At 39.8% G+C, this 27,131-nt stretch overlaps 1 protein-coding gene across 1 annotated transcript in view; it reads left to right on the top strand.

The window, feature by feature from the left end:
* Nucleotides 1–27,131, top strand: part of Col28a1 (collagen type XXVIII alpha 1 chain) — a 178,117-nt gene that overhangs the window by 48,756 nt on the left and 102,230 nt on the right. The window contains exons 14-20 of the mRNA XM_052721312.1: nt 4,512–4,580; nt 7,609–7,677; nt 12,552–12,620; nt 16,842–16,910; nt 17,986–18,054; nt 23,603–23,674; nt 24,369–24,437. Coding sequence (XP_052577272.1) covers nt 4,512–4,580; nt 7,609–7,677; nt 12,552–12,620; nt 16,842–16,910; nt 17,986–18,054; nt 23,603–23,674; nt 24,369–24,437 — 486 coding nt within the window. The remainder of the gene's footprint in view (nt 1–4,511; nt 4,581–7,608; nt 7,678–12,551; nt 12,621–16,841; nt 16,911–17,985; nt 18,055–23,602; nt 23,675–24,368; nt 24,438–27,131) is intronic.

Below are 27,131 nucleotides of genomic sequence, written 5' to 3'. Positions count from 1 at the left end.
AGTAAAATTTACTGTTGTACCTCAATCTAAAAGTCCCTGAAATCAGCTTTTAACTATCAGAAAAGACTGTTTACTCCCCGAGACCAGGAGTTGGTCCGTCTGCTATTCCTGGACCCCAGCACAGTTCATTTTACCAACTGGGCATTTGGTGTATTATTTAGCATTCTGGCGTTGTGATAAAATGCTATTCCCGCAGTTGCTGTGATAAAATGCCATTCCCAGAGAAACCTGGTAGAGGTGGTGGTGGGAGCATTTCAGCTTACAGGTTATAGTTCATCGTTGAGAGAAGCCATCCATGGTGTAAGTTCAAACAGAAACCTGGCAACAGGAACTGAAGCAGAGGCCATGGAGGGAAAGCTGCTTACTGGCTTGCTCTCCATGTCTTGCTCAGAATGCTTTCTTACACAGCTTAGGACCACCTGCCCAGTGGTGGCACCATTCACAGTGGACAGGGCCCACTCCTATCAGCAATTAATTAAAAAAAAAAAACCCTGCAGATATACCCCCATTCCAATCCGATGGAGGCAATCCCCTACTTGAAGTTTCTCTTCATAAGTGACTCTAGTTTGTATTAAGTTGACAAGAATTAACCAGCACAGTTAATCCCTTGTCAACTTGACTACAAAGTTCTGTAGCAGAGACATAAGAAGTGAAGGGGTCATGGAGAGAACCTGAGGCCTGGCACCATGTGGCAGGGTTGGAGTTCCTGAGGTTAGGAGATTATTGGTAGAAGTATAGCCTTGATTGCTGTGGAAGCCCCAGGATTGAAGGGTTGTAGAAAAAGCTGAGCTGTGGTACTAGTTGGCAGAACTGGAGTTCCTGAAGAAGCCTGACAAGGCCATTGGTGAAGGTGAAGCCTCAGTTACAGTGGAGACCCTCGCATATTGGAGATGACAGGGCAGTGGGATGACCACCGAGGACAGTGGCAGATGTGGAGTGGAGCTGCTCTGAGCCTAATAGATCATCTGTGTGTGCTATGGATGGCAGAGCTACAGAAGCAGGACTGCCCAAGTCCTTTGGAGTTCAGAAGATCATGAATGAGTTACAGATGTCACACACTGATCTACAGGACTTGAACTACACTGCTGAACTTCGGTTTTGCTGTGATCTGATTGTTACTGTGCTCTAGTCCTTCTTAGAATAATAATAAAAAGTATGTAACTTATTTTAGATTTTTAGAGGATCCCACAGATAAAAGATTTTAAAATTCTAAAGAGAACTTGGACTTTGAAAGTGTTGAAAATTATGACTAGGAATTGTAAACTTTGAGACTGTTTTATGGTGTGTTATTAACATGAGTTCCTGAGAACAAAGGAAAGGTTATGATTTAATAGTGATGTGTCTGTGTGTAGAGTTGACAAGAGTCAGTTGTGTTGCTTAATTGTTGTCAACTTGACACAAACTAGAGCCATCTAGGCAAAGGGAACCTCAATTGAGGGACTTTTTCCATCAGATTGGCCTGTGGGCTTGTCTGTGGGGGCGTTTTCTTCATTGCTAATTGATGTGGGAGCACCCAGACCACCGTGGGTGGTGCCATCCCTGCACAGGTGGGTCTAAGATACATAAGAAAGGCAGAGGAGATGAGCCAGAAAGCACCAGGATTTCTGCTTCAGTTTCTGCTTTCCAGTTCCTCCTTGAGCTGACACCATAGCTTTCCTGGAGGATGGGCTGTAGTTTGCAAACCAAATAACCCCTTTCCTCTCCAAGTTGCTTTTGTAAATGGTGTTTTATCACACCAATAGAGAAGCAAACTATTAAATTTGGTGAATGTTTGTTGAATGAACAAGTGAACCCAATACACACATTCCTCTTATTTAATGTAATTTTGTTTTTTTTCGTTTGTTATATTTTTAGTGGAGAGTAAATTGTTAATACTTTCCTTAAATTGTGTAATATTAGCTTGGCACTTCTCAGTTTAGTTTACAATCTAGTTTTTATGCTCATTTTAATTTTTTCTCTAATTAATTGCTCGGCCATTAGAGCAAACTGTCATAGATATTAGACTTTTGATTAAGGTTTTGGAGTTAAAAGCTACTTTTCCCATAAGCATTGCAATTTAAATTAAATTCCATGTTAGCTTTTTCTTTTAATTAAGTCTTTACTAAGTAGGCTATGCATAAATAATAAAGACCAACTTTTAAAATATGCAATATTAAGAAAAAGCAAAAAGTGTGTTTAAGACTGGCATAAAATCAGGTTTTTATTTGTTTTGTTTGTTTGTTTTTGAGACAGGGTCTTTCTATGTAGTCCTGGCTATATAGACTAGGCTGGTTTTGAACTTATGGAGCTCCACCTGCCCCAGTCTCCCACGTGCTGGTGTTAAGGGCATGCACCATCACATAGCTTGCTAATTGTTTTCTGACATGAGAATGAGTGAGGCACATCATGCTGAGTCCTGTCCTGCTGCCATTCTTGTGCAGAAAACATCTCTAAGGCTTCTGGCATGTGTGCTGGAGATCTGAGCTCATGATTGCCCAGCAATGACTTTACCCTCTGGTCATCTCCTCAGTGTCCAAAACTAGAAACATTTTAATTTTTGTTTATTTTTTTATCTATATTGGTTTTTGCCTGCATGTATGTCTGTGCACCATGTGATGATGTCCAAGGAGACCAGAAGAAAAGTGCTGGATTTTTTGAAACTGGAATTACAGACAGTTGTGAGACATCATGTGGATGCTGGAAATCAAACCAGGTCTTTTGGAGGAGAAGACAGTTCTCTTGACCTCTGACCATCTTTCAGTTCCCCAAATAGGAATTTTCAAAGGTCAAAAAGTTTCCCTCCTCTTAGGGGTTATGGGGATGAATAGAAAAGGAGAAACTTTTGCAACACAATTTAAGCTATTTCCGCTAATAGATGGATTGATAGTGTTCCCTGGCCAAGGGAGTTGGCCTGAGATAGTAGTCCACTGAATTGTCCACAAGCTCTAAAGCCAGCACACTGCACCCAGTCGGCATGCTGCACCACAGTGATTCACGTCTGTAACCTCCAAACTGTTGGAGTGGAGACAGGTAGATCCTGAGGCTCACTGGCTAGCCAGTGTAGACAGAAACCATCAGCTCCAGGTTCAGGGAGAGAACATGTCTCAGAAAGTAAGGGGGAGAGCTGAAGAGATGGCTCAGCAATTAAGAGCACGCATTGCTCTTGTGGGGACTCAAGTTCAATTCCCAGCACCCAGGTCAGATGCTGCCACAACTGCCTGTAACTCCAGCTCCAGGGGATACCCTCCCCCATACACATACACACACATTAAAATAAAATGCCTAGTGTTGATGCAAACCTGTGTTTTCTTTCAGTTTTCAATGAGTGAGTTTTCTGGCAGCCCACTTTACACTGCGCTGTTTCCTTCCTTACTGTGGGAGAAGCCCTCACCTCTCCCGGTGCCTTTCTGAGAGAAGCTATGAGGACTTCTTAAAACCATGTCCCCCCAGTAGTGATCTTAGGAAGATATAGAATTTATGCACAAAATTGTCTGTGAGTTCACCCAGCTCCAAAAATAACTGAAGTTTGTCAGGTCAGAAAGTGGAAACAGTAGTCACGCTTCTCATGGGCCTGTCTCCACAGGCTTTTCCCAGGCTCTTGCAATGTTTACTCAAGCAAGTAAGTCTCTTCTCCTGACCACACAGTCCTGGATTTCTTGTTTCATGGGATGTGTTTTCTTACCCATATTCTGAGGTGTTGTAGAATATTATTGTAAGATGTATTGCATTTGTTTGCACTGTAGAACATTTGTTTAATGATGCAAAGATGTGTTGCATTCTTTTATGTTGCATTTGTTTAACTCTGTGAAGTTGTGTTACTTTGCCTGTCTAAAACACCTGATGGTCTAATAAAGAGCTGAATCATAAATAGTGAGGCAGGAGTGAGGATGGGTGGCTGGCAGGCAGAGAGACTACATAGAAGGAGAAATCTGTGAGGAAAAGAAGAAAGAGCAAGAGATCAAGGAGAGGAAGATGCTAAGGGCCAGTCATCCAGCCACCCAGCCAGCCAAGGAGTAAGAGTGAAAGTAAGATATACAGAAAAAAAAGGAAAAATCCCAGAGACAAAAGGTAGATGGGATAATTTAAAGTTAAGAAAAGCTGGTAAGAAATAAGCCAAGCTAAGGCTGGGCATTTATAATTAAGAATAAGCTTCCATGTGTGATTTATTTGGGAGCTGGGTGGTGGCCTCCCCAAAGAGTAAAGAGCCAAAAGAGAAAGAGCAAAAACAACCAACAACACTGAAGCATTGTTTGTTTCCATTTTCTTCTAATTTGAAGACAGCTAGAGGCTCTTATGCCTTTCAAAGAGAAGGAATATTGAATGCAGTGAGGATCCTGTTACTCACAGGCCCTTACAGCTGATCAGCATGGATTGCACTAGAAGGATTCTTACTAAAAATGGAGTGGGACTACATCACCACCATGTCTGTGGGAACTGAAACTGACCATTCTCTTCTGGTGTTTCCCCCCTCATCTTATCACCTCCCATCCTCATCCCCATTCTCTTCCCCCACCCTCTCCTACCCTAACCAGGGTCCCCGTGGTCCTGAGGGAGCACCAGGAGAGAAGGGCCCACCAGGAGAAGGATTTCCAGGACCAAAGGTAACAAAAGCTTCTGAACCAGTGGAAAAAGTACTTTGTCTTACATGGCCATGAATTACAAACTGTTAGAAGCCAAGTGTTCTCCTGGCCATTTTCACCCCACTAAGTAAAGAATATGCAAATTTCCCCATAACATGAAAGCACATAAGCATGAAATTTATAATTATAAAATAAGTAATCAGCAGACTTGCATTTTGTGTAATTACTGTATATTAATTAGAAAATTATCTTAGTTTATAGGCACTAAAACTACATGCATTTCTTTTGGGTCCAGAAGTTAAGTTTCTGAGTGTAGCTATGGCAACCTTTGTCTCACAGCTTTGTTTTACTAACTCAGATAAGAAAGAGAGTTTAACACCTCAGTTTTAATAGTATTGCTGTCAACATCATAAGAAGAGTAACTTTATCACAAAGAAAGAACAAGACATTCTGGAAGACCCACTGCTGACCTGGAGTTGGGAAAACAGGCTTCCTACTGTTTCCTCTACCCTGTGTGTTAGCCATTCTTTCTGTAAAGGTCCAAAATGGCAGGTACTTCAAGCTTTATGAGTCCCTGAAAACTGTTGCAATGACTCAGCTTTATGGTAGTCTGAAAACAGCCACAAACAATGTATAAATAATGGCATGTGGATGACTAATAAAACCATATTACAGAAGTAGGCAATGGGGTCTGATTAGTGGTCTGTGGTTGGCCAACTCTTGGTCTTCAGTCTACAGCGTATCTGCCAGCAGCCACATAGAAAACAATTTTCGAAGGTACTTTGGGTCCTATCCACAAAATTTTAGAATAAGAGACACTTTTGAAATCTTTCTTCATTTCTAAAGTCTCTCTCTGAAACATACATGTTGAGGTATACACACAATCCTGAGAACCATATGCTGCTCTCCAAGTGTCTAAGAACCCCTTAGAATGTGTCATTCTTTCAAGTCACTGAGGTCTGAGCTCTCAGCTACAGCTACATGCTCTAACCATCTCATTCTTACCATCTTATGCATCTTACTAAGAGATACTCTTCAGAGCTTAGAGCATCTCTCTACCATGATAAATATTTGGTATCCATGAGAAACCCATGTTTCAAGAGGGGAAAGCAGTTAACTAAAGCAATAGACACTAAATTGTGAGTGATAGATGGGTTAAATTTTAAAAGTTGTCCTTGTTAAATTTATTATAGACTGGAAATAATATGTGGGATAAGGTGACCTTAAGTCACCTTAAGGTAACTATCCAAAGAATCACTCTTAAGAAGGCAGATCAAATGCAATTTATTACTATATTTCATAGTTATGTGTAGTTTCTTCAATGCTTTGGTACCTAGTAGATTTCTATTTATGTCTCACCTAAGTAATCTGAAAAATTCAAATATCCAGAATATTTCTCTTTATATCTCTGTGCGTTAAAGCAGAGGAGGGGGTGAGAATATTATGCTAAATACTAAGATACTGGAAAGTATACTATTCCAGGGCATGCCTTAATGGTATGCCCAACATATTTTATACTGTATAAAAGTGATACAATGGGGTGCTAGAGAGATTGCACAGTAATTCAGAGTACTGCTTGCCCTTCCAGAGGACCCAGGTTTGATTCCTAGCACTCACATGAGGATTCATGACCACATGTAACTCCAGTTCTAGGGGATCTGATGCCCTCTTCTGGCCTCTGATGGCATCAGGAATGCACGTGGTGCACAGACTTATATGCAGGCAAATCATTACCCATACATATGCTACATTCTGGAATAGTAATAATAATAACCCAGGGCACTGTATTGGCTCCTGACTTACCAAGGAAAGGACCTAGTATCCTCAGTGATGCTTTAGGATCAAGTATACAAGGTTGCATTCTGGGTAAAACTTAGTCAGAACACTTTATTTTCCCACTGGGCAGACTAATAGGAATTTCAATAGATAGCTAATTTGCAATGGTATAGGAAATAAGTAGTTAAATTATGGTGTTTCAGTTTTATTTCTGTTTCTGTGATAAAATAACCTGATAAAAAGCAACTTATAGGATGAAGCTTACTTTAGCTTAGAATTTCAGTTTAGGGTCCATCATAGCAAGGAAGTCACAGCAGCAGGAGCTTGAGAGAACTGGTCCTACCCCACCCTCAATCAAGAACAAGGAGAGAATGGATGCCCGCACAGTCACTTGCTTACTTGCGCATGTTCAGTTCTGTTTCTCCACTCATATGCAGTTTACTCCTTAGGGACTGGCGCCACTCACAGAGGGCTGTGTCTTCCCATATCGATGAACTGACTCAAGATAAACCCCCCGCCCCAGACATGCCAACAAGACATTCCAATGTAGACAATCTTTCATTGAGACTTTTCCTAGGTGATTCTACATTGTGTCAAGTTGAGAATTAAAGCTAACCAACACGTATGACTATGGAAAGGAATGCAGTTGTAGTTCCCTATTTTTTAGAAAACAGTCTTAGTTTTTACTCTTGGTTCTAATGAATGTATTAACTGAATTTCACTTCTGACTGATTCATGTGGCTTCATTTCCTCATAAAGGCAGAGGGTACTAAGACTTTATAATATTAATATCAGGGCAGAACAAGTGATTCTCATAGCTTATTCGAGATTTTCCATGAATCCTTATAACCTTACATTTTTAGTGAATTTTTGTAAATTCAAACATTGATTCAGTAATGAACTCCAGCAAGCATTAGTTCACAGGAGAGACAAATTTTCCTTATCACCATGGATCCATTTTCATCATTAGTAAGGAAAAGAGGCTTGTTGTCATTAGTTACACTACATGATTGATTGGTTCTCTGATGGGATTGGAATTTAGCTCTTTTTCAGCTTGAGTGATGCTGTGTACGTGCTTTCTTGGACAGACTCATTCCTGTTTAAATGTTAAAAACAACCCATTTTTTTTTCTGAGTTGCAAATCTCAAAGTTAGAATTACTAATTTTGAATAAGCAGTGAGTTTGGATGCTTGATTTGAAGAAACTATAATATAAACTCTTTTAAAAGTCTTAGTTTTCTTTGTGTATTGATATCTTTTCAATTTGCTTTTAGGGTGAAAAGGGTTCTGAAGGACCAATTGGCCCACAAGGATCGCAAGGCCTGTCAATCAAAGGGGATAAGGTATTGCATATAAAGTATATGATGGAAGCCATCATAAAGTAAAATTATTTTTGACATTGCTCCTTATTCATGTGCAATTTGGGTTGCATATAATAAGAGAACCATCCCACACAGGTATCTAGTAACTATAAACTAGTAAGTTTTGGGTGTTTTACTATGCAGGATGAATTATGATGTGAAAATTCACATTATTTATATTTCAAACAATTCCTCACTTATTTGAGTTCTAACTTACAGTGCATTCTTTTATCAGCAATACATCTTTGAAACCAGATATTAGCAAAAGATATTTCTAGATAAAGAACACAGTTGTTGAAAGTATATTGATGGAGCGCGTATATTGATGGAAGGAGAAACGATGCAATTATATTATGATCTCAAAAATTTAAAAAAACATATTGACAATAATATATTACATGAAAATGTATCTATGCACCTATGAATCTAACCTATATCCTTGGGCTCTCACTCAAAATCATTATCCTTAAAATGAAGCTAGAGTAAGGGAATTTGTTTAAGAAAACTAGCTTTGCTTCCTTTAAAAGCAGAGACCTTCAGAGTTTGCCTAATATTAGGCAAAGGTTATAGGCTCATTGCAGTGAGGAAGACCCATGCTGGTGGAAGCCAGTACCAACTCAGGACAAGGATGCAAGGCTAAGGTTTCCATAGGATTTGAGCTTGTGTTGGTAGTTTGAGGCACATTCACAAAGACACAAGCTGGCTTTGGACTGGATGCTCTAGGGAGGGGAGAGAATCTTATGGTTATTTTATTACTCTCCTCTAGAAGTTGTGGGAAAATACTTGTGGATGAGTTGTGACTGGTTAAATGTAATAAATAGTAGATGCACCCAAATTTAGACAATATATGAGATGTCTAACCATTTGTTGAGATTTGAACATTTTTTTATTATTATTAGTTTGTCTGTGTTCAGACATGATGACAGCGTACTCTTGCTTCCCTACGGTCCATAACACTGTCTGGTGTTTGTGGTTTGTGAACTCCTGTTCAGCCCTGTAGCCTCACTGCCAGGTTCTAGTTAGCAGAAGCTGCCTTACTCCTCACTAGTAATTTGTTTACTTTAAAGGGCTCGGTGATTAGGAGTGGAACCGAAGTTGGTGATAGAAGCTACTAGAAGTTGATCAGACCCTAAAGAACAGTGGGGAGTGGAAGTTGCCATACACACACACATACATAATTAAAAGGTCATGAATTTTAGAAGGATTGGAGGGCACATGAGCCACTGGGGGAGAGAAGATGGGATAGAAATAATGTAAATACAACATTCATGTATGAACTTGCAGGGAATAATAAAATAGATGTAAAAAGAGATGTATGCAAAAACTAGAGACCTCATGTCAATCATGAGTTATTTATCTGTCAAGCTCTAAGCATATCATTATATTATTTATATTAGAATAGCAACTGATAAGATCATCTCAAGTGTTGAGTTTCAATCATGAGTGATATATTCTCTTCTGACTGTAATTAGCAAAAGCAATGATAAACAGTGAGTCATGCAAATTTTAGATCTAATGTAATTCTTGGTTCAAATAGCTGAACTCTAAGTGTAACTACAGCTGTAAAATACTTCTTTCTTCCTTTGGAGTTGTGAGAACATGGTGGTCGTTGTGACCTCAGTACATTAACCTTCCAAGTGTTACTGTGACATGGCATATGTGCTCTCACATCTGGAGTTCATGCAAAGAGAACTTTGAAATACCTGGACACTGTCATGTAGAGAAGCTTTTATTTGCCGTTCTCTTACAAAACCAACTCTGTCTGCTCTTCTCTTACTGGTCTTTTTTTTCTTTTCCCATTATTTTAGGCAAAATACAAAGTTCAGAAACTTTGATGTGTGATTCAAGTGACAATGTAGTATTCCTATCTTAAGACTCACAAATATGTAATTGGTTAAAAAAATGATGAAGTACTTATGACACAGATATTAATTGATTTATTTTCTTTAATAAAATTATTAATTGTATATGTGGTACTGTGTAATATAAAGACATTTTCACACAAGTATATATTATACGTTGGGCATATTTCCCTTCCCATAATCCTCCTCTCTTCCATCCAGGAATTCCCACAGATAGTTGTGCTTCTACTTTGAAGTCACATGTGCATACAGTATTGTCTAGGAACATGAACAAGAGAAAACATATGTTTGTCTTTCAAAGACTATCTTAATTCTCTTTGTATCATTCTCTCCTATTGTATCACAACCAAATGGTAGGCTCACAACCAAAAAAAAAATTTTTTTTGCAAATGATATAACTTCATTCCTATGGCTGAAAGAGTTCAATTATGTACATATACATTTTCTTTACCCATTTCTGTTTTGTTTAACATCTAAATTGGTTTCCTAACTTAGCTATTATGGATAGTGCTAGATCAAACACTGATGACAGCATAGACTTTTTTTTTAAATTTTTTTTTTTATTTTGCAATACAATTCAGTTCTACATATCAGCCACAGATTCCCTTTTTCTCCCCCCTCCGGCCCCCCTCACCTTCCCCCCAACCCACCCCCCATTTCCACCTCCTTCAGGGCAAGGCCTCCCCCGCGGACTGAGATTAACCTGGTAGACTCAGTCCAGGTAGGTCCAGTCCCCTCCTTCCAGGCCGAGCCAAGCGACCCTGCCTAGGCCCCAGGTTTCAAACAGCCAACGCAGACAGCATAGACATTTAATTGTAAACTCTGTACGAAGGTGGGGGGGGGTCTTTGCTTTCTTTACTGACTAACTGCAGATTGTTGCTTTTGAGGTGGATTCTGGAGTCAGCAGGCTTGAAGCTAACTACTGTCATCTTGCCGTTCTTGAAGGTCATCTGGGAAGTGGAGACACAGAAAGGAGTTTTAAAGATGACTGAACTAGACAAGGCATGACACCCACTGAGTACAGGGCCCCTGGGGACTACGGGATCAAGTTCTGAGTCAGGACAGTCTATCTCTGATCAAAACTAGACACATTTTTATTCTAGGGCATGTCTCGACACAAGTTTAACATAGTTAACTTAATTTATATAAAATCTGATCCAATGATGTGATTTTGTTCGTAAATAACTATTCCACCCAAGTTGCCTGCTTATCTTTCTGAACCAAATGTCACTGGCACACAGGCGCACCTGGTCATTTTCCCCTATGGCTGTTTACATACAACTAAAGCAGCAACCTTCAGTTACAAAGCAGACCTTATATTGGATGTCAAGTCAAAAAGATTCTTTATTCAACCTTTTGAGAAAACGTTTGTTAACTGGGTCTAGAGGTATAGGCCTGTAATTCCAGCTACTCTGGAGGCTTAGGTAGGGGCATCACAGATTCAAGACTGGACCACAGAGTAAGTTCAAGGTCAAAAACAGCATTGAGAGCTCTTATATCAAAATAAAAGGTAAAAAGAAAGTTGGGTGTCTGTCTCAATAATAGAGAGCTTGCCTCACATGAATCAGGCCTTAAATCCAATATCAAGTACTCTGCCAGAAAACATTTGCTCTCCCCAATGTAGTCTAAGTATAATTGCCATTAAAACAAACACGAAGCATATTTGTCCATGCTGCTCAATGGCACATTTCTCAATAGGTGTGTTTGACCTAACTGTGGTATTTACTGACCCCTCCCCCTTTGAAGCCATCTCTTTTGTTGGCCTCTCTGGATGCTCTTAGTCCACATTGCTGTTCCATTTCTCTAACCTCTAAAGACTGCAGTTCTAGAAGGACTTGCCTCTGACCTCAAGTTTCTTGGTAAAGTCAGCCAGGCATGGCATTAACTGCTGTCATTATTTTGAGGGCCCTCAGACTGAAATCCCTAGTCCCTCTCTCTCACTTAGTGTCTTCACTTAGATGTCAGTTCCAGGCTTCTCAGATTGAACAAGTCTGCTACAGAGCTCCAGGTATCCCTCCACCTCCAGCCTTGCTTCTGTGGCTTCTCTTTCTCAGTAAGTGGTAACTCTCTTCCTTCAAAAACCATGGAGAAATCCTGGGTTCTTCCCAGTTGGCAGCAAATTCTCTTAGCTCGACTTCATAAGCAACCTAGGGCCTGAGTGCTCTCTCATGAACATCCATTTTTTTTTAAGACAGGGTCTCACTATGTAGCCCTGGCTGGCCAAGAACTTGCTACATAGACTCGGCTGATATCTGACTCACGGAGATCCACCTGCCTCAGCTTCCTGAGTGCTAGGATTAAAATAGAAGTCACTAGTGAGGGCACACCACCACACCTGCCCTCACTGGTAATTTCTACTTTGTTTTCTTGGAGAAGTTTGGGTTCTTTCCTTTTGTTTCCTTGCATTTCTTAATTTTTGACATGTTATCTGAAAAATTTAGAAATACTTTTCTCTGATTTATTTTTCTCATACTTTATTAATTTTATACTTTTAAATATTAGCTGTGCTCCATAAGGAAATGTTTGTATTTTTATAATAACTTTATATAGCTTGAGTTGTGAGAAAAGTGGCTGCTAAATGTAAACTGGTACAAATTCTAGGTCATTCTTATATATTTAGGAATATTTATATATACACATATATGTGTATAATAACAACAATTAATAAAAGCAGAGGTCATGAATTTGAAAAAGCAAGGAGGGGTGTCTGGGGGGTTGCTGGGCAGAGTGGAGGGGGAAAGGATGTAATTATGTTATAATCTCAAAAATTAAAATAAATAGTAAAAATTTCATTAAAGATAACTACTTTAGATAAAACAGTGGATACACCACTAATTATTTTGGTACATTGGACTATAAATTATTGAAAGGAAATGCAGGATTTGATTTTTCATGTTGAATGTGTTAAAAGTATAAAGATAGATTTTAATCTAGGTCAATTCCAGATTAGCAAGGCATGGGTGAATGATGTTTTGTCTACTCATATTTTGACAGGGGGATTTGGGACCTGTAGGACCCCAGGGACCAGTGGGTATTCCTGGCATCGGAAGTCAAGGCGAGCAGGTAAGTGGTTCTTGCTTCCTCTTTCTTGGCAGACATTTCATCCCAGTCTTTGTGTTCAGGGAGGATCAGACCTGCGAGCATGTCTGTGCTCATTTGGCAATTGAATTCCAGTGGAGTGTTAGTTCAGAATAATGCAGGAAAGGATAAAATAGTATCATGAGGAGATTATAATTTTAGGACTTTCAATTCCTATATTAAGACATTACTAATAGGTAGGTATTCTGGTATAATATTTTATATGTGTAGCCCTCCTTGGGAGAGAAGTATTTTCTTACCTGCTGGCTTGTAGTATTTTCCTCTTTGAAGTAACTGTATTCTCAGCTCCAGTACCATCAGAGGAGTGTTTCACATCCCCTTACCATTCTCCTACCTAAGCATAGCATTGGGACTTAAGTACCGGAAACAGGCCTGCCTAGTTAACTTAAAGGCATCCTTCCCCAAAAGAAGCAGAACATGATGGGATTTGTTTGTAAAGGACATGGGGTCTCTTGTGGTCAGAAGAAAGGAAGGATGTCTAGATCCTCAGAGCTGGAACTGCTTTTAAAATCTTCTGATACTCGGGGAAGCTGGAAAACTGTCCAATGTAAATGGTCCGAAGCCCGAACATCAGCACTACTATTGTTCACTCTCTGCCTTTAGCCGTACAGTCTCATTTAATCAAAGCCACCAGCAGACACAGATTCATTGCCCTGGTTAGAAAGTGGCTAGCTCAGCTGATTAAAATTTAGGGCTACAGTTTGAATTATTATGTTGCCTGGAGAATGAATAGTACTTCCTTGACCTAGAGTGATGACAGAAGAAAAAGGTTTGAAAGTGAGGTAATTCCAAATCTCATTGCTGGCCTGAAGTGTTGAGTTCATTCCTAAGAATGCTTTTATCATTATTAGTACATATTTGTTATCCCAAGCAATAGTAAGGTTGATTAATATTCCTTTTCCCACTTCCTCACCCTTGGCAGAGTTCCCAGTCTAATATGTTAGAAGGATTAAGGTGCAGAAAACATCAAGGTCAATCTGTAAATAGGTGTGGAGGTAATAATCAGAGCTGGGTATTCTGGCTACTGATGCTCCCAGGTTGACTCTCAAGACCCATGGTTTGTCTGCTGGGCCCTGCAGGGCTGCCTTCTGGTCCCAAGATCCTGGCAGCTCTGTCACATCCTGGGTTTTGCGGTTTGTTGGGGCTGTGATACTTATCTGGGACTGACAATGAGGTTCAAAGGCAGCCCAGTCTGTCCAGATGGTCTGTGGATCTGCACCTCCCACCTGTTACTTCCTGGCTTCCTGTTCCCTTTAATGCTGGGTCTTAATGGAGATTGCTATTTTTTTAGTTAAATTTTTAAAAACAATTGCTTTCAATTTTATATGCCCTTTCTTCGTTACAAAAGAAAAACAAAAACTTAAAGGTAAAATGTCTTTACAGGGCTGACCCTTAATGGGTAGGAGAATGAGTGGAAATGTTTGTAAATATTCTGTGCAAAGAATTCATTTATTCTTTGGTGAGAACTGGCATAAGTGATACTTAAACTTACTCTCTGCTTATGCAGTCATTCAATTCTGTTCTTCACATTCATCTGGCATGTTCTTGTGCTCATCGCTTCTTCCTGTGTTGATTCCTGATAGAAATGTATTTCTCCAATCATATACTTCTGAGGAAAATCTGTTCCTCAACAACCTGTAGACAATGTCCTTTAAATGGTCTGCAGATTTCAATTAAATATTTATAGACTCGACCACCTCAGATGTTTCACAGAGTGAAATGGAATATTAGTAACTAGACAAGGATATGTAGGCACACATGCACTATGTACATACTGTGGTATTTTGTTCCTTGTCCATTAAATGACACTGTGGATGACTATAAAGTTAGAGAAGTTCCTTCTTATAACCATTGTGGCTCCCTAAAATTTGTGGACTGCTCAGTCTCATCAACCAGAGAAAAGGGAATATTTGTATTTTATTTTAAAATGTATTTGTTTTTATTTTATATGTATGAGCATTTGCCTGCATGTAAGTATGTGCACTATGTGCATGCCTATTACTTGTGGAGGCCAGAAGAGGGCATCAGATTCCCTAGAACTGGAGTTATAGTTGATTGTTGCTGTCATGTGGGTACTGTGAACTTCAATATTCTGTAAGAGTAGCAAGTGCTTTTGGTCACTGAACCAACTCTCTAGCCCCAATATTTATATTTTAAAAAATAAACAAGCAGCTGTATTATCTAACTAGCAAAAGAGATGTCTTTTTTGCATTATATAAGCATAAATTAATAATGTATCTTATAAACATTTCTACAGTTACAGTTTATGGGATGCAAACAAGCATGATTTTAATGTTTTTATCTTGATAGCCTCAATTTTTTCCCCCAGTGGGGACCACATCTTCTCTTTCCTGCCATTGACTGAAATTTCCAGCCTAGCACAGACTTGAATCTCCTTTAGACCACTAAAGTTGTAGGACTGCTGCATGTTGCAAATCCCGGGTTTCTTTCTGTATCAGACAAAAAACTTCTCTGGTTACTATTAACTTTCTCTTAATCTTCATTATCTGGGACACACTGGAGGGGATGAGGGGCTCTCTTTTCTCCTGGGCTGAAGCAGAGAGAGACTGTGCAGAAGAACATGAACGTTCTTTCTTGATTGGTTCTGTGGTGCATGGCTTTGGGCGGCAGGGTTTGGGAGACATGTGCTCTGACCTCTGGTCAATCCCTTTGGTCAGTCCTCCTAAGATACCCAGCTGCATCTCTCTCAGTCTGCGTCTTTCAGGACTCCATTCTTCCTGCTGCAGCCCTAGTGCCCCTCTCAGTCTCTTGGGCAAGATTCAAAATAGTGCCAGGCCACCCTTGCTTCTTACTTTGCATGATTTTACTGACAGGAAGCTCTCACACAACTTTGCTCTGATAAATTCTAGGTACCCAGGATAGTCCCCATCTGGCCCCTTTGGGCTACTGCAGGCCATTTTAGATTACTCAGGCATGAGTCAGAAAACAGTGCCCTGTGTTCCCCAAAGCAAAATCAAAGTGGCTTCACTGAAGTCCTCCTTCCAGGTAAGAGTAAAGAAAGTCTCAACCAAGCCCCTTCTCGTTTTCTACAAAGAAAACTCCTTGTAATCTAGATAACTTTCTCCGGAAAAGTCGTTTGTGAGTCCTCTGTTCCTCTACTTCCTTTTACCTACAGTGCAGCAAGGAATTATGTATTTAAACATGTTTCACTTTGATGTATGTCAGCTTGCCTTTTAGAGTCCAGGTCATGTCTTTAACATGTCCCTGCATCCAACTAGGAAATATGTTTCTGTGCACATGACAAGAGATGTGTGGATTGGTTTAGCACTATGGAATTTTCCTTTTGACCTTGAAAATTCCAAGCTGGGCAGAGGCTGTGTTCATCAGTGTCGTCAAGGGGCCAGGTTTCTCCATTCTTATTAGCCTGTCTCCCTGGGAGCTTTCTTCATCCACATGGTATAAGACTACTGCATGGCTTGTCCGCAGGAAGAAGAAAAGAACCACGAGCAGTTCTTCCTTTACAACAGGTTTTCAACCTGTGGATGGCGACCCCTTTGAATGACCCTTTCACAGGGGTCGCCTTAGACCATAGGAAAACACAAATATTTACATTATGATTATATTACATTATGATGTATGCAGCAAAATTACAGTTACGAAGAAGCAATGAAAATAATTTTATGGTTGGGGGTCACTGCAACATGAGGAACTGTATTAGAGTCACAGCATTAGGAAGGGTGAGAACCACTGCTCTAGACTGAATGAGAACTTACACACCTCACTGTATCCACATCCTAATAGTCAGGATCGAGTCCACATACCTACACCTGACTCTTCTAGGGATGAGGAAGCATGAGTTTTGCTATATAGCATTAGTTGGTCTGGAACTCACTATATAGACCAGACTGGCCTCAAACTCATACAGATTGGCTTCTTGTTGCCTCCCAAGTACATGCTGGGATTAAAGGTGTTCACTGGAAGCATGAGATTTATTCTAGGTATTTATGTGGGCCAACTGAAATTTATCTTACTATTATAGAAGGAAAGGATGTGCATTGGAATTTAAACAATGGGGTTTGAGTGGATGCTTCCAGTGGTCCCGTCAATAGTTGGTGTGGTGTTAGCAATTTGTAGTGAGGAGCTACACGTTCACTTCAGAAGATACAAGGCTGTCCTCCAAACATTTCAATTTCACTAATAACATTTAAAACTTTTATTCTAAAGGGGATTCAAGGTCCAGTTGGTCCACCTGGTCCACAAGGACCCCCAGGACAAGGCTCACCTGGTTCCAAGGTAACTTTCTGAATGACAGAAAAGTTTAATACATTTGTAGTGTAATTGTTGTTTATGATTGAAATTCAATGACTTTGCAAGAGAAGAGATGGAATTAACATAAAAATCAGAACATTCTAATGCCAAATGATACTGATTTTATTAATTACTTAGAAGGTATAATACATATTCTTCTTGGTTTAAATGCTTTTACTTGCATAATCTTTTTTTATATCTTGTTTTTATTTTTAATTATGGAGACCCTATTTTAGCAGTGCAAGTAGGCGTCAATACAGTCAAGCCTCTCTGGGTTGGTGAGCTTGCAGTCTCATCAGCATGCCCACAGCGGCTTCAACTTCTAGCATTTAAAAAGATGGAGACAGCTTCAGGAGAGGCAGTTACTGTATAATCAGCTACCTTCCACACTGCTTCAAGGATTACTATTCATTGCTGTAAATAAATAAATAAGATACTTCTCAAAAATGCTTGCTCACCTTGGAGCACATATACAAGAAGAAAAACATCATTTCTACCCTTCAGATTATTGATTTATTTGTTTGCTTGTTTGTTTATTCATTTATTTGTCTTTTGGGGTGTGGGGAAGACAAGCTCTTTCTGTATAGACCAGGTAATTCTCTAACTTAGGATCTCCCTGCCTCTGCCTCCCTAGTATTGAGATTACAGGTGTGTACTCCTATTTTATTTGGGATGCATCATTGAGAGTTTGGGTTGCTCTCTGGTTTTGTTGTTGGTCTTGGTCAGAGATCAGTGGGGCTTTCTATGTATCTGTTTAACTGTTATACAAGGTAACTTGTCTATGTGTCTGTTTAACTGTTACACAAGGTAACTTGTCTATCTTTTCAAGGTGTACACCACATGCCCTATAGTTTAAGTCACACTTACAATAAAACTCCATGTAACTGAAGGGGTTTCATATGTAACTACTACTCTCTTTCTGTGTGTGTGTAGTGGGGGGTGAGAATTAGGTACATAAAGTCATCTCACTTTGTTGATATACAAAAGCTCCAGGGAGATCAAAGACAGGAATATATGACTTTTATTGTGCTTTAATATTCAAACATTCTTTCCTTCCTAGGGAGAAGTTGGTCAGATGGGACCCACAGGCCCTAGAGGACCAATGGGAATTGGAATACAGGGACCAAAGGTGAGTTGAGTTAATTGCTGCTAAGATGCAACCAGGCAATTTACATAATGCGATGTAAGGTTTCCTTCACCTCCAAGTGCAAGAAAAAGCATGCATATGCCATATACATAGCTTGTTTCTGTTAACTTTAAAATGTGCTAAGAGGAGCCGGGGGTGGAGGTGGGGGGTGGTGCATGCCTTTAATCCCAGCACTTGGGAGGCAGAGCCAGGTGGATCTCTGTGAGTTTGAGGCCAGCCTGGGCTACCAAGCGAGTTCCAGGAAAAGTGCAAAGCTACACAGAGAAACCCTGTCTCGAAAAAATAAAAAAAAAAAAAAAAAAAAAAGGAAAAGAAAAAAAATGTGCTAAGAGGAAAAGTGTAATTATTATTTCTTAGTTTTCTTGGTGTTTCTATCAGACAGGGTTGTTATAAAACTCATACTTCCCTGGGACCAAGGGGCCGTGTTCACCTCATTTGTTACTGGATCCAGTTTTGACAATATGGTGGGCTTTTAAATACTGCTGAAGGGATAAATTAATACTTGCTCTAACCGTCACAGGTTCTGTTATTCACCCTGAAGGTATGTAGGCCCTAGTGAACCATGCTGAGTTTTACACTTCACCATTATTTGGCTGTCACTGCCAAGGTTCTTGTCAACATTTGGATACTAGAAGAATAAATATGTCAGATGTAAGCTTAACAAGAATATACATATGCCACAAAATGTAATAGTATATTAATAAAGTGATAGAACTGTCATTCATGCATGGCTTTGATATACTACATACTATGCTAAGTGCTAAATATGATGCATATATGTATGCACACATATAGATATACAGTATACAAGTATACTCTTGTAAAGTACAATTTACGTGTCAATTTAGAAAGACAGTCCATAGTATGTTAAGGATCATCAGTTAGACTATCGAGGTTTAAATCCCAGTTTTTCCAGTTAATCTGAAGTTTCTCTCATGTAAAAGTAAAATGCTTCACTGTATGAGAGTATCTCATTCCGTGTTTACTCCCTTTCTTGTTTCTGGTATTTAAAGTGCTTCTTCTCTTGTCTGACTTTTGCCCATGCTCCTGCCATAACATGTCACACTTCCTTTTGTAAATGCCAGACTACAAGTTTACCTGACTTGTAGAAAGCAAACAGAGGTGGCAGTGTGAGGTCACAGAGCACACAGTCTTCTGGTTGGGTGTTGCAGGGGCCCTGTCTCACGGGGGACTGCCATTGCACTTCTTGCTCACACTATAGCCTCGTCTTAACTGGAAAAATAGGAAATATGCAAAAATATGCTTCATCATTTTAATTCTTATTCTCTGAAAATTAAAACAGCATTTTCATGTGCTCAGTGGGCCTTCATCTTTTCTGTTTGTAGATTCCTAAGGATGCTAAGTACTTTCTGTTAGGTTTTTATCGTTAGAGTCCTTTATACATCTGGATGTTAAGCTTTTGTTGGCTGGGTTACCAGTATCTTCTCCTAGGTTGTAACCAGTATTTATCCTTTGACATTTTGGTGTGTTTCTCACATTTTATGTCTTGTACTTTTAAAATCTTATTTTAAAACATCTTAAAGTCATGAAAATATTCTCATGTCATTTTCTGAAAACTTTATGCTTTGCTTTACTTTAAAGTAATCTTTTTATCCACGTGGACTTTAGCTTTGTGTGGGGCGCCAGTATGAGGAATCTAGCTCCCTCCCATATTGTTAATGTGTCTGTTCCAGTTGCTGAGAACACCATTTTGCCACACTGGTTTGCAGTGCAACCCATGCCTTGTATCAGTTTACATGCATATATCCTCAGGAATCAGTGCTTAGATCTCTATTCTTTCCCCACATCTGTTCATATTTCTCAGCACTATTGCCTCCGGTCTTGATTCTTCCAGATCTAAAATACATCATGTCACCGGGGATATAGCTCAGTTGGTAGAGTGCTTGCCTCACATGTGTGAGAACCAAAGTTATGTTTTAAGTTCTAATTGTTGTGCTTAAGAGATCCATGAAACAAAAATGCCTCTAACCTGCAAGCCACTTGTCCAAGGACAGGTTCTTCCTGAGATGCTGGAAGATATTGTTTATGGGAGATAACAAGTCACATGTTTTCACTCCCTTAAACAAATTTGTTTGACCCTATTACAGTTGATGTGCTTGATCACATGTAGGTGGGAAGCAGAGGTAGATGGGCAGGAAATATGTCTGGATGTATACTTGCCCCTGATTGGATGGATACAGGTGGGAGGTAGGGAGGTAGGAAGTATGTCAGGATATACACTTGTCCTTGATTGGACCTGATGGGAAATATGGTGGCCTTATGGGGTTGCCTTTTTAAGTGTCTGCAAAACGTAACTTGCTGCCATTTTCTGGGAACCCAGGAATGGATCTGGCCAGAGTTCATCATCCTGGCCAGTATTTAATTAAAACTGGCTTCAAGTTTGACTCAAAATCATGGTAGTGATTTTATTCTCACCTTGTGGGTTTAACACATGTGCAAAGTCCTGGATTCAGTCCCCAGTACTATATAAGTCTGTGTAGTAGTGCATGTCTGCAATCCCAGCACTCAAGAGGTAGAGGCAAGAGAATCAGAAGTTCAAGGTCATCCCTGAGGCTATGCAGCAAGTTAGAGGCCAACCTGGGATACATAAGAACCTTCCTCAAAGGGAAAAACATCCCATCATGTGACAAGAAAAATATTCTTATTATCTTTCTTGCTTATTGGTGATTCTAACACATTTTAGGATTATCAAACTTAATAAATTATCTCATTGAATCTACAGATTAGCTATTGAGTTCTTCCAACCACAGAGTAAGGCTTTCTAACTTTTCAGGAAAATATTTTCATTTTTTTTCTATAAAGATCTTCTATCTCATACTTTTGCTTAAGGTCATTTTCGGACTCCCCAAAGAAAATTTGTCAGTATGAATTGTTTTCTTTCCAACAACTTCTGATTGGCTACTGTGGGCCTATTGGAGAATCCCTTGCTCTGTTTTCACTTTGGCATGCTGACTTTTACCCATAGTCACCCTGTGAAATCACTTACTATTTCCCATTGAAGTGCTTCATACTCTTTTACATGAAATTATACTGTCTGAAAAGAAACAAAATTATATGATGCTTGCTGTAAATTTTTGAAGTACTCTCTTAGGTCAATGATAGTCTCTTCTATTTCAATTTTTACCAATTTTGTCTTATTTATTATAAATAAGTAATGAATTTTAGTGAAGTTCTATTGCTACTGAAATAGTTGTTACTCTGTTTATCTGATATTAATGTTGAACCATTCTTATATTTTATTTTTTTTAGGTAAACTCAACTTCTCATGGCATTTGCTTTTTAAGGATGCTTCAGTTGATTAATATTTTATTGAGAACATTGTGGATTTTAATGTTGAATCATTCTTGTATTTTACTTTTTTTAGGTAAACTCAACTTCTCATGGCATTTACTTTTTAAGAATGCTTCAATTGATTAATCTTTTATCGAGGACATTGTGGCCTTTTAAAATAACCATTCATAGTGTTCTTAGTATATAATAAATAAACATGCTTAGTATATACACTTTGATAGATTTTGGTGTATGAATGGTCTTGAAACCCTCTCAAAACCAAGATAATACAGGCATCCATTGCTCATTAGGGCTACCATGCATCCTCTGCAAAACTGCCCTTCTGTCCCCCTAACTTCTACATACTGATGTGTTTCCAATGACCTGCTCCACCACGGATTGCTTTTTCTGCCCACGCAGAAGAATTATCTTGATACGCACTTTGCAGAGTGTGTGAATAATGGTTTCTGTTGCTGAAAAGCCTCCCTTTGTACAGGGATACCACAATTTACTTATCCATTTTCCTGGTGGTGGGGATGTTGGCTGTTTCCATGCTTTGATGTTACAAATGAGAAACATTTATTGAGGTGTCCAATTTTCCCTTTTCTTGAGTCAACGTCTACGAGTAAACTGGCTAATTTAAATCAAAATGGGTGGGTTTTGCCTCTTTCTGTTTCTGTTTTGTTTTGAAATCTTTTATAAGATTTTATAAGATAGAGACCCTGTTCTTCAAAGATTTGAAAGTTTAGTGTTGGCTTGGCGAGGAAGTCAACAGAGCTTCGCTGTCTTAGGAAGTGAAGAATCCAGAGCAGTGGTTCCCAGCCTTCCTATTGCTGGGACCTTTTAATACAGTTCCTCATGTTGTGCTGACCCCAACCTTAAAATTTCCTTGCTGCCTTATAACTGTAATTTTGCTACTGTTATGAATCGTAATGTAAATATCTAATATGCAGAATATCTGATATGCAACCCCTGTGGGGTCACGACCCACAAGTTGAGAACCACTGATCTAGAGGCTTTAAATTAATTTCCTAACAGCATTGCTTTACAAAGCTCGACCTTTTAATAAAGTTCTTGAAAATTATGCATTTGTTAATGTTTTTCTTTTCCTAAAAAAGGTTCTTATTTATGTGTGTATGAGTGTGTGTGTGTGTGTGTGTGTGTGTGTGTACATGTGCAACATGTGTATACAGGAGTTACAGTGTCCTTGTTTGAAATTTTCACTGAATTTTAAATGCTTTTCAAAACTCTGTACTGTGTACAAGTTCATATAACTTCCTTTTCTAATATTACTCACGGCATCATTTCTTTTAACACGCTAATCATTCCTGCTACTCATTTATCATTAACTTTAGAAATATCCCCTTTTAATGTTATGAGTGGGCCTGCTTTGTGTTTGAGTTTTTCTGTTTCTCATTTTTGTCATGCACTTCTAGTCAGTCTTAGGTTTACTGTGATTTCCCCCCCTCACTAGCTTTGCAGGTTGGCTGACTTTGAATTAGTTCAGCACTTTTTTTTTTCCCCGGTAAGAACACTACCATGCCATTTGAAAGCAGTGTGTGTGCTTTAGCGACTGGCTTAAAGGAGTTATTGCTCATCACGAGTCACCTGGAAAGCAAGGGAATCGCTGCATTAGAGCTGCATGGGGGTCAGAACCACACTCCGCAGTTCTCCTTTTGTAGCAGTTTCATAGAGCTGGTGTGACAATGTCATACACAGAGTCCTGGAAAACCGGAAATCTCATAATTCTGGAGGCTCTCAGTCTGAAATCAACATATCTACAGCCGTGGTGCTTTCAACAAACTCCACAGGGGAGAATCCTTCCTGGCCTAGCTGCCACCATGCCCGTCAATCCTCGGCACTCCTTGCCTGTGGCTGCACGCCCCTCTTCTGCGTTTGCCTCTGTTGTCTCAGGTTTTCCGCTTGTTTTCACAGGGCCTTGTCCTCTTTTTTTTATCATGACTCCAGTCATACTGAATCAGGACTCACCTTAATAACCTCATCTTAACTTGGTTATTTCTATAAAGGCCCTATTTCCAACTAAGCTCACTCAACCCACGGCAAAAGAATGAAAAGTAGAGAGATCAGGTAACTTGCCCAAAGTTGTGAAGTTTAGTTGCTAATCACATTTCTTTGCCCAGAGGCTTTTCTCAGTATTGTAAGTTATGTTCAAATACCACAAAATGGAGGTTCGCAGTAAGGACATTTCACTTAAATAAAATATCTGTTTATCCACCAGGGGGAGCCAGGTGCAGTGGGGCTCCCAGGACAGCCTGGAGTACCTGGGGAAGATGGAGCCTCTGGAAAGAAGGTGATCTTATCGTTTTCATAGTATCAGTGTCTAAACAGAGGGACCAGAGGAGCAGCTCGGTCCTCCAGGATCTGGGGTTAAACTCCCCAGGGCAGACAGCATCTCTGAGAACAAATGTTCTTTTCATTGACCTCAGAAAGAGCCTGGTTCCATGGCTGTCGTGGTGCCCCACACACTCTTTGTCATGGCCGGTATTTTGGCCTTGGCCCTTTGGCTTTCTTCAAGAGTTCTAGAAACCACATCAATTTAATCTCAAACAAAAACACCTCTCTTCCTCCAAAAAAAAAAGTCTGTAGATGCATCTAGGAAGTTGGGCTGTTGTAAAGATGCGCTGAAATATTTTCTGTTGACCTTTGAAGCACCCGGTTTTCAACAAAACTACTGAAAAAGAGCAGATGGCGAGGTGCAATGTCTTTCTTGTTGAAAACAAACAAACAAAAAACAACCCCCAAAAACCTACTCAAGGTGAGTGAAGAGCCTAGGAAAGTGAGCTTAGGGCTTTGGAAATTGGGAGACCAGAGCTCTTTGTGGTATTTCAGCCGCTCTGGTGAAAGGGGAGTTTAATGTTAATTTAGTCATTGATAAGCTTCCACTATAATTTTGAGACGATAACGAAGGTCTGGTGTGTTTTGTGGGTGGGTTCTGCGTTCTGTCCTCCAGGAACCAGCTGAGGCATTTGTGTCCTTTCCTCCAGGGAGAAGCTGGGCTTCCAGGAACAAGAGGCCCAGAAGGAATGCCTGGGAGAGGCCAGCCTGGCCCCAAGGTATGCAAACCACGGCTCCTGCACAGGAAGCAGCTGTGTTTTCCAGTCCCCAGTCTACAGAGCCAATTTAGGAGCATCTGCCTTCCATTCTTGCTATGTCAAACATGTTTACATCTTGCTTAAAATTATGGACACTGTCTTGTGAGCTTTTAGAAGAAGGCAAGTGTATATTATGTGTCTTTATTTTCCCACATCCATCTTAAGACCTGGCATAGAAAAGAATTCAACACATGTTTTCTCAATAAACGGTTAACTGATATTTAAAGAAAACACGGGAAGGAAAAGAATTCTCAAGATACAATGTTAGAATTTGAAAGCACATAAAGTTTATCCAAAAATTTGTAGGCTTTCACATAATAGTAAGGCATATCACCTCATTAAGTGTCAATTTAGGGGATGGGGTTTGTAGCTTAGTAGGAGAATGTGCTTAGCATAGGCAAGGCCATGGGTTAGACTCTTAGTAAGTAAACAAAATGGCCCTTTCACTTTGCCCCCTCTAGAAATGCCACTTGAATAACATGGGTCTTTTTTTTGAGACAGGGTTTCTTTGTAGTTGGTTGTTTTTACCCTTTACCCTTTGGGGGGACCACCACCCAGCTCCCAAATAAATACACATGGAGACTTATTCTTACTTATAAATGCCAAGCCTTAGCTTGACTTATTTCTAGCCAGCAATTCTTAACTTAAATTACCCCATCTACCTTTTGTCTCTGGGCTTTTACCTTTCTCTATTTCTGTGTATCTTTTCCTTCCTTCTTATTCTGTGTCTGGCTGGGTGGCTGGACCCTGATGTCCTCCTCCTTTTCTTAGTCCTCGATCTCTCTTCCTAGATTTCTCCTCATATTTATTCTTTCTGTCTGGCAGCCCCACTTACCCTTTCTCAGCTATTGGCTGTTCAGCTCTTTTTTTAAACCAATCAGATGTTTTAGACAGGCAAAGTAACACAGCTTCGCAGAGTTAACAAATGCAACATAAAAGAATGCAACACGTCTTTGCATCATTAGCAAATGTTCCACAGATGAGAAGATATAAATTTACCCATAGGATGAGGCCTTTAGCAAAATAACATCCCATCTCCAAGGGGCCAGAATTCCTATAGCTTTTATGCAGAGTTGTCAATCACACTGCATACATATTAGTATTCCATTTATAATTCTATTGAAATACTGATATCCCAATTAATCAGCCTCATAAAAGTATTAACTAAAATCAAACCCTTAGTCTTAATGTGAAAAACTGAAATTTAAATATATGTGTACAATTTCAATCACTTGAACCTATCCACCTTTTCTTCAAACAAAGAGACAGGAACATTTTTTAAAACATCATGTAAAATACATGTTTAGAAATACTGGCCTATTAATAATCAGAAGTGAGGCTATGAGGAAGGGTAGTGTCTCTGAGAAGGATCTGAAGTTTAGGTTATGAAATGGATGGAGAAAGTCCCCAGAACAGCGACAGCACATGAATAGTGAATGTGGGAAACCTAAGAGAATGGCTGTCAAAGCAGGGAAAACCAAAATGCACTGATCACCAAGGAGAATGCAGCACAAATAATAGCTGGAACATAGGATGCAGCCCAGGCTATCCCTGGGCAGCACTGGTACTTCATGACATGTGGCTGTGTTTTCTCTGTTCCTGCCCAGCCCCACGGACCCTGCAGCTGCTTATAAAATAATCACTCAGAAGCTTATATTAATTAAAACTTCTTGGCCATTAGCTCAGGCCTACCACTGACTAGCTCTTACATTTAAATTCAGCCCATTTTTGTTAATCTATACGTTGCCACGTGTTCTGTGCTTTACCTGAGTGTCATTACACGCTGCTCCCTGGGCGGCAGGCTGGCATCTCCTAACTCAGTCTTCCTCTTCCCAGAATTCTCTTAGTCTGCTTATCCCGCCTATACTTCCTGCCTGGCTACTGGCCAATCATCATTTTATTTATCAGCCAGTCAGAACAACACATATTCACAGCATACAGAACATCCCACAGCAGCTGTGCACCTGTTGTTGTGTTCTGAGGTGATTAGGTCAGTAAGATGAAGTTGGTGGTAAATGAAAGAAATTAAATAGCTGTAGCTGTGCCGTTCTTCCCTGCCCAATCATGATGGAGAAGTGCTGTTTGAGTGTGTCCTTTACTTGTGTCACTGCTCTTTATCCCTGTATACTCTACAGGGTTAATTGCACCATTGTGGATTCAATTGGAGGCTCTGTCTTTTCAGTAGAGCATCCTTTTGTTGATGTCTTCGTACATGATTCATTGGTTTTCAAGGCATAGTCTCTAGATCAGCTGGGTCTGCATCACCAAAGAATATTTGACATGGAAATTATTAGGTCCTTGTGGAGACCGACTAAATCAGAAACTCTCTGGACATGAGAGCTAGAAATCTGTGCTCTCCCAAGCACTCTGGGTGATGATGATGATGCTTGTTTGAAGACTGTGGCTTCACCAGATGTATCAGCAATGTGCCCCACTGGGTGTCCCAGCAATGTACCCCATTGAGTGTACCAGCAATGTGCCAGTAACCTCAGCCACAAACCCAAGGAGAGAGTCTTTCACTGATGTGGACCCACATCTGGATATAATACCCCACAGTAGAGCCTCATTGAGAGAGAGTGCTCTAATGCTGAGAGCTTTGGTGGAAGGTAGCAGAATTCTTTCTGGTAGTAGAAACTGCTGAGTAGAGCCATGCTG

This window comes from Peromyscus californicus, unplaced genomic scaffold, assembly GCF_007827085.1.
Source record: "Peromyscus californicus insignis strain IS unplaced genomic scaffold, ASM782708v3 Scaffold_6__1_contigs__length_162567912, whole genome shotgun sequence".
Lineage (NCBI taxonomy): Eukaryota > Metazoa > Chordata > Mammalia > Rodentia > Cricetidae > Peromyscus > Peromyscus californicus.
This window is presented reverse-complemented; position numbering and strand designations above follow the sequence as displayed.